Genomic DNA, 9213 nt, shown 5'->3' with positions numbered 1-9213 from the left:
AATATATATAAAGATAGATATAATGGCCTCATCCTTACCAATAAGTGTACAAACTATCCCAGGACCGGTCTTGGTTTCACGTTGGGGAGCCAAAAGTTATAATAATGGAACATATTATTTATTGTATTATCTATTTATACTTTTTGGATTGACCACAAAATAATATAGAAATGTTAAAACTGAGCTCATTGTTGGGTTAAATATAATTATATTACTACTGGTACTAATTTAACAAAATGATTTTATTCACAAATCTGTTATAGGTAAATCAAGCATGAGTCATATATGTTTGAAATTATAACCCATTAAAGTGCAATACAAAAAATATATCCAAGGCGTCATATTTAATATAGTTATAACGTTACAAAAAAGACACCAACTACTATAGTTGAAAATATAAATTGCTCTTCTCCAAGATTTTTTAAAAATAATTAATTTGTTCTATAGTTTTAAATCAATATTATCAATATTTGTTGTGATGATAAATTCATTCATAATGTACTGAATAGAAAAATGTACTTGAGGAGCTTGTTGCTACCTTCAACTTTCAGAAATTATATTTTATAATGAGACCATAAATGCATACAAAACCATATGTTACTTTAATGATATAATAAAAGCAGGCAAAAGGTCTACTTATCTGAACCAAGTATGTAAGGTCATAAAAGCAGGTACTTACTAGCAAATAAAATTATCTCTTGTTAACTGTGTTTTTTGCAATATATATAATAAAATTGAAGCTAAAATTCATTTTTATTGAAAATATTCAACAATCATAAGATGGTATATGGCATTGCTATATTCTTACCCTTTACACTTAATAGATACGAGGACAAAAATGAACAGTTTTTTTTCGAAATTGTAAGCTGTAGCATTTATACATTAAGCGCCTCTTATAATTTGAATATATTAACTAAGAGAGTAGTGATGTATATTAATTGTAATAATATCCACTTACCTTAAAAATGAAATATATATCCAAATTCAAAGATTCTCAAATAAAAAAATAATCCAAATGCACAACCAAGGAAACCCAACAAACACAATACAATTATGAACTCAAATTGCAACTTTGCTATAGGCTCCCAAAATAAGAAATAATTTTGGCGCCATCTGTTATTGGGGTAATTCGGCAACCAAAGCTAAGAAAATACGTAATTCAAGCTACGACGTACAGTAAGAAAAGACGTGCTGCCAGCTCTCCACTGCCATCTGGCGTCCACCTCGTCAAATGATATCCTCATAGGGTTAACCTACTATCCTATTCTTTATACCAGAGGTGGAGAACCTTTTTACCATTAGCGGTCACATTTAAATTAGACAGCAATAAGAGAGCCCCCATAAGCTGATTGACCTAAGAAAGTGACTTTTGTGAAATTATTATAGTTTTTCTATAGATTTAACAATTTATTGCATTATATAGAAAAAATCGAATATAATACTACAAAATTCTAAATATAATATACATATAAAATAATATAAAAATATTATAAAAAAATACAAAGATATTTTTTTATTCACTAAGTTAGTGACTTATTTGACTTTGTTTTTTGTTTGACAGTAATTGTATATTTGGATTAAGCTTCGTAGCACACAGCTTTAATTATTTATCCTCTAAATGTGCATCTGTAATTTGCGTTCTTAAATTTGTTTTTATTTTTGATATGAGAGAAAAAGTTGTCTCGCAACAGTAGGTACTTCCGAAGCAGGAAAGTAAACGGCGAGCATATTCTCGAAGGCATGGATATTCAACAGCATTTTTCCAGATTTCTATGGGATCCTTTTTAGCATTAAAAAGGGATTTGATGATACTATCTTTCCCTAAATCAATTAACTCCATATGTAGTTCTGCAGGAGCCGCGGATATATCTATTAAATGTGGTTCATAGCAGGAGCGTGCTCGTCAAAATCAGAAAATCTATTAGTATACTCTTTATTTTCACAGTTCTGCTCATTTAACATTTTAGCTAGCTCCAGGAAGTGTTGTGCAGATATTTCCGATCGACAAAGCAATGTTTTGAAAAATGATAAATTTTTTCTAAACACTTGGATCTTTTGCCACATATCATAAATATACCTCGTTTCACCTTGCAGGCAAATATTTAAGTTGTTTTGTTTTGTCATCATATCAGACAAAAATGCAAGGTTTCTGAGAAATACTTCATCTGATAGATCACAATGTTTTCCTTGTTCTTGATAAAAGTTTGTCGTCGAAAAGACAAACTTTGAAAAAAGATATGCAGGATTGATTATGATTAAAAAATATAGAATTTGATATGGGTATGGTTCGATCCGAACTTATTTATATAATAAATCAATTTTCTGAAAAAAGCATAATTGATTTCTGAAATTCTAAAATCTCCGAATAAATAATTTTTCAATTACCTGACAATTCTACATTTTTTTAATTGCCAATATTCCTTCTAAATAAAAAAAGAAAAAAATAAGAAAAAAGAAAGGTGTGTACTAGGTGGCAAAGGGCCGCACAAGAAACTCGCGGAGGCCGCAGGTTCCCCACCTATGCTTTATACCTCTGTGTATCGAATGGTGTCTGTTGAAAGGAAGCAAATTAAGGGAGCGCTATAGTAGCAAATAGAAGAATTTTAAAAAGAACGCCACAAACTATTAAAGTAGGATGGTAAATTAAATTATTTTTTCAAAGTCATACTTATATCAAAGAAGCTATTAATATACAAATTTATTCGCAAATTGTACATAAAATATATAACTGCTAAATTCAAATAATTTCCACTTGCTATACTTGTTTGATTACTACTTGGAAGAGCCTTCTTGTATTGAAATAATGATTACTTTCTTGAAGTTTAAATATTTTATTAATATATAAAGTAAAATTGCTTGCTACATTTCATATCATTTTCAGCGACAACTTAGACAACTGACATACATGAAGCTGGCTGCTTACATTTTACCAATTAACACTCCTCCTCGATTAAAATGTTTTTCTCCAACCATCAAAAAATGTTGACATTTTTGTACTATTTTCAGGTGCAAAAGCCATCAATTCCCTTACCGTACATAAATTTGCTCGTTGCTTAGCAACACTTTTAATTCTAGGATTAAAAACGCTACTTTTAATCCTATACCTTGTTTTTAAACTAGGAGTAAATTGGATTTAAGTTGGCAATTCTGATGACTTCTGATTGGCTAGATGGCAGCCAGTTTCATACGATACTTTTTACACATCTGTGACAAAATACTTGTCAATACCTAACCTAAAAATATTTTGTACTTGTTTTCCGTAAACTTTGTTCATTCTTCATTTCTGGTTATTGTGCATTGCTTTATTTCAACTTAAAAAAACAGTTCTTATCAGAACTCATTGTATAACTTTTGATTAAATATGGATGCTACTCCAAGTACCAGCGGACTTTCTTCTCCACCAAAAAGGCGGAAATTGATAAGTTTGGCTCATTTATCACTAAACAAAAAACAGAGTATGACAAATTTGTATAAACAAATTTTAATTGATCAACCAAAAATCAATATCAAAAATAAAACCCAAGCTTTTAACTAAGGATTATCTACAGGTCTTAAAAGCCCATCAGGAAAAGGTAAATGTCTTATAATTCTTCATGCTGAATGTGAACAAGGATTTGTTAAAGACGCATTACTCGTTTTCGAAAGTAAAAAAACTGGAGATTATCATGAGGATATGAATGGGACAGTGTTTGAACAATGGTTTTCTGAATTTCTAAAAAAATTGCCAGATGGTGATGTAATTGTAATGGACAATGCATCCTACCATAGCAGTCGAATAGAAAAGGTTTCGACAACATGTTCATTGAAAAAAGATATGCAGGATTGGTTACGATTAAAAAATATAGAATTTGATATAGGTATGGTTCGATCCGAACTTATTTATATAATAAATCAATATAAAGAAAACTTCAACACATATGTTACTGATGAAATGGCACAACAAAATAATAAAGTTTTGTTAAGGCTACTGCCATTGTTAATGGAAGCATTCGATAATGTTAACAATATTAATTGGCAAAATTGTATTGCACATGTATTAAAAGAAGAAAAAATGTACAAATTGGATGGGATTATGGATGATCTTCTAGAACCTATAATTATTTCCCTGTCTAACGATACTGACAGTGATTCTGCAACAGATACTGATGGTGATAATGTTTAGATTTGCATTTATTAACAGATTATTTTTTACACAATAACAAAATAATATAAAAATTGCCTTCACTATAAGATTTTAAACAGCAGAATATAATATATTAGTAATAAAAATCTAAATAACTTTACTCACATTTAATAATTATGTAATCCAAGCTGCTTATTTAAGTTTAAATAAAACTGGTCATTTATTGTTTTACATAGTAAGTAGTACTAATTTTTATTTTGGTATTATAATTTGAGGCATGTCTTTTCAAAACGTAAGTACAATTTTGCCCTAAATTTAGTTTTGTGGTTTTTGAGGAAATGTCATGCACATGCCCGGAAAAGTTTACAATAGGTGATGCATGGCACTCGCTACTGAAAAAACAAATATTCAATTTAGGGCGCAATGGCACTTAACAACGTTTTAGAAAAGCAGAAATTGATAAATATAAAATTTTCCTTATTATAAAAACATTTATCATTTCCTAAATCTACATTCAAAACAAATAAATTGTTAGAAGACTCACAGTTAAATTTACAACCATTTTTACTCAAAGTTGCACCTTTATACCTGATTTATTATCCAAAACTACTTTGAAATCATACAACAATAATTTAGACACAGATATTAAATTATGTCTCACACCTTGTACTATCAGTGCATCTATCTTTTTCCCTTGACATACCCCTTGAACTGTCCCTTTTTTCTTTGCATACAGCACTTCATTGTTCTTTGCAGTTCCTATTTTTACTTCTGATGCCAAATCCATCACATTTCACATGTAAGGCTCCATTTCACCTATTACCATATGCTGAGTGCACCCTGAGCCCAAAATCAACTTGTTAATGCCTTTAGTAGAAGGCACTACACTGCTTAAAGCTATAAATGTAATTTCATTCATTTCATTTGCTTGACTTCCGGTACCTCGACTTTGACCTCTAAGATGACTTCTACGAAAACCTCTTCTACCTCTAAAGTTGCCTCGTGGCGACTGATTACAATCTGCTAACTTATGTCTGGGTTTTCCACATTTGTAGCACACATATTGAAATGTATTAAAGGATGCATCAGTTTGACCACTATTCTGTCCTTGTTTTGATTTTACTTTTAATCCTTCATCAATCAAACGAGATTTCACAAAGTCCATTGTTACACTGGTGTTCATAGTTTCAATCACGGTTATCACTGCCTGGTAAGTAGTCTCTTTTTAGGGCAAGTTTTGTGAAGACACTTTTTCTTTGGAGTACATCTTCTAGTGAACTTAGAATTTCCTTAGCCGTTTTCGCATCTTTTATTATGTCTAGATGTTTATCACTCACACATTGCACTATTATTGACTTGTATTTAGCATCGTTTTTTTTTTAATTCTGATATTTCTTTATCTGAAGTGAAATCGGCTATTGTTTTTTCAAGTGTATCTTCTAATTGTTTTTCTGTAAGTAAAGCTCTTACTCTAAATTTCCAATTGTTGAAATTATCTGAGTTCAATTGTAGTACTGTTGAAATATTCATCTCGATTTGATGAACGTTTCCCTCGCTTTTTGACTGGCTGGCGTCAACTACTTAATAGTTTCCAATATTACCTGGGTCCATAACCTGTTTGATTATTACTTAGAAGAGCCTTCCTGCATTGAAATGATGATTACTTTCTTGAAGTTTTAATATTTTATTAATATATAAAGAAAGATATGCTTGATACATTACATAACATCTTCAGAGACAGCTTAGACAACTGACATATGACATACATGAAGTGGCTGCTAACATTTTACCAACTAACCATAATAGCACTACTTTTGCGAGTCTTCATATTATAATTTGCTGTTTACAGCTGGACACTTTTTCAACTAATCCAACCATGACGGTTCCCCTTACCTCTACCCTCCATACTTTGGAGAAAAATGATTGAATTCGCTTATGAAAATAAGAAAAATGAATTGGAATTGCATGAATTATTCTCTATAATTTCGTTTTGAATTATAATGACAATTTTTATATACGTATGAAATTCAGTGAGGGAACTAAATAAAGGACCTCCCCATTTACCATTTAATATAACACTTGTTAAGTTCAATAAAACCTAAACATCATCCGTTTTGAAGTTATAATTGTCATAAACTAACAAGACATAGAAAACAAAAAAGTCTTGACAGCGAACGCTTAACATGTTCCCGATCGTTACCACGCAAGTGTGTTCAAAATTGTGAGATTATGATTGTAGTATCCCCGTCTTTCTCTTGAGGCATTAATAGCGTTATTCGTTAATATTTCATTTCCCTATGTTTGATTGTGAATTAGCTTATATGCTGCTGCTATAAACTTGGGAGTGGTGTTATTTGAAGCCAAAGTACAGTTGCGATTTTTGAGTATGTGTACATTTTAGAACATTAAAGTTGGCTTTCTAACGTATAATAGTTTTGAACTGTGTTGTATACCTGGTGACCCATTAGCGTGTGGAAGTGCAATAACTTACTTAAGATAAAATTTACTAAAAAAAATTTTAAATAAAAGTTGTTATATTTTCACAGATACACATTTCTAAAATATTTTGAGGTATCAGCCTTAGCCTGATACTATTGCAAATGTAGATCTAAAATCAGGATCTAACTCCATTGGTTCTGAATATCCAGCAGTGACCCGAAAAAATTACAACGTTGCCATCAATAAATGAACCTTTTTGAAAATCCTTCAAAATATTACTCGTCGTGCTGGTTCCTTTCGAGATTCCTTGACGCGTTTGAGATATTTCGAAAAATTAAACACACTCGGAATGGCATAAAGTTTTGAGACTTTTCATTTGCTACCAGGTATACCTTGGTAATCTGATGATAGGAAATGTTTCCCACATAATCTACTTGTTCTGAATAGATACCAACCTTCTCTGCGTATGGCTCTTATCCAAAGTTGTGAAATTTCTGGAGGTTTAAAATGGAAACTACAAAAACATTTTTAATATTAGAAATATTTGTAGCAAAAAATATCGAAAACAGATTTAAGTATGAAAAGAAAGAGCATTGTTTGTGTTATGCACGTTATTGCAATTATACAGGGTGGCCCATTAGTGTGTGGAAGTGCCATAACTATATAAACAATATAACAATATAAAATGTACGAAAAAAATTTTAAATAAAAATTGTTATTTGCACAGGTACACATTTCTAAAATAAAAGTATACAGGATTTCCAGCCTAAGCGTGACAACAAGAAGTAATGTTTTTTTAAATAGGACACCCTGTATAAGTATTTGTTTACCATCGAATTTAGCGCAAAGTTCTGCATCTAGCCTTGTCTTTTCTTTTCCCATAAATTGTGACGTTGCTAAGTTTGAGCAAAAAATATGAAGATTTGACAAAAATTGCTGCACTAAAAATGGTGCCTAGTAAACGTTATTAGTGAGAAGTAACTAAACTTGTTTGGTAAGTACGAAGGTAGAGGATGGCTGAAATGTCAGAGTAGAAGTTTCGTTTGGGGTTTGGGGTGTTTTTTAGATCAGGATTAATTTAGGAGATTTCAATTAGCAAAAAAAGTACATTCAATATATTATTTTACCATCTTATAAAACTATTTTATCCCTTCAAATTATGACTAAATGTACATTCTAAAACTGACTGTTTTTAAGAAAATTGGTGTCTACAAAACTCACAATAAACAAATTAAAAAAAAAATAACTAACAGCAGAACTAAAAACTTTAGATAACTATTTTATTAAATAACCACCATTTACTTTCATACAATAATGTATGCGATTTTCAAAAGCTCTACTAGCACGATGTAACATATTGGCAGCAGTTCGGAAAACCTCCTTAATTTTATTCTTCATGTCTTCCTTCGTAGTCGCGGGTGTAAGGTCTGGTGAACGAAGTGGCTATTTATGGGGCCCTCCTCTACCTGTCCATCGTATGGGAAATTCATTATTTAAGGTAAGGATGCATTTTGTTCTTAGATAGAATTTTTTGGACGACAGTACGTGTGTGTCTTTTTGTTTTGATAATTGTGAAAATCGAAAAATTGGAGTATCATCATCAATGTCAACCGTGAAAAATTGGACTGCAAGCTTCAAAAGAGGTAAAAATTTTCCATTGAAGATGATGACCGATCGGGAAGGTCAGTTTCTATGTCAGCCCCCGAAAATATCTATGCAGTTCACGACATGATTTTATCAGACCGTCAATTGAGCTAAAAAGAATATCTGAAGCACTGAATATTTCATACGAACGCGTTCATCATATAGTTCACGTCAATTTGGACATGAAAAAATTGCTGCAGGTAGAAGCATCGCGTTCGATCTGTGCTCGATTTGAAAACGATAGACTTCTTGAACGATATTGTTACTATAGATGAGACTTGGGTAAATGTCTACGATTCAGAAACAAAGCAACAATAGATGGAATGGCGACACTCTGGTTCTCCAAGACCTAAGAAATTTCGTGTCCAAAAATCTGCTGGAAAAGTTCTTGCTTCAGTTTTTTGGGATTGCCATGGATTAATCATGATAGATTTTTTGGATAAGGGTAGAACAATCACTGGAGATTACAATTCGATATTTCTGACCACTCTACGGGAAAAAAATTGAAGATAACAGACGCGGAAAGCTATGCAAAGGTATTTTGTTTTTGCAGGACAACGCCCCTGCACACATATCTCATGTTTCCACGCAAAAAATTCTTGATTTAGGGTTTGAAATACTAGAACACCCCCCTTATTCACCAGATTTGGCTCCGTCCGACTATCATCTCTTTCCTTAACTGAAAAAAGTTCAAAAGGTCGTAAATTTTCTGCCAACGAAGAGATGATAAAAGATGTGGGATTCTGATTTGCAGAGCAAGAAGAAATATTTTTTTTGAAAGGTCTAGAGACGTTGCAGGTTCGCTGTATTAAATGTATCCAATTAAAAGGAGAATATGTTGAGTAATAAAATATTTTGACATTGTAATTTTGTTTGGTTCTATAGTAGGCTAAGAATTTTTGAATATATCCTCGTATTACAAAATATAAAGCAAGACTAGTTGCAAAAGGATTCATCCAAAAGTACCTATGCACCAGTTGCCCGTTATACAACTGTGAGAACATTGC

General features: G+C 31.6%; 1 protein-coding gene across 1 annotated transcript; it reads left to right on the top strand.

The window, feature by feature from the left end:
* Positions 1–3361: 3361 nt before the first annotated feature.
* Positions 3362–4162, top strand: LOC130449009 (uncharacterized). The gene is made up of 2 exons (XM_056786641.1): positions 3362–3455; positions 3549–4162. The coding sequence occupies exons 1-2, from the start codon at positions 3362–3364 to the stop codon at positions 4160–4162; spliced, it is 708 nt and encodes a 235-aa protein (XP_056642619.1).
* Positions 4163–9213: the final 5051 nt, after the last annotated feature.

The sequence above is a fragment of the Diorhabda sublineata genome, chromosome 9, assembly GCF_026230105.1.
Source record: "Diorhabda sublineata isolate icDioSubl1.1 chromosome 9, icDioSubl1.1, whole genome shotgun sequence".
In the NCBI taxonomy this organism is placed as follows: Eukaryota; Metazoa; Arthropoda; class Insecta; order Coleoptera; family Chrysomelidae; genus Diorhabda; species Diorhabda sublineata.
The sequence above is the reverse complement of the archived record's forward strand: the minus strand, read 5'-3'. Positions and strand labels throughout refer to the sequence as shown.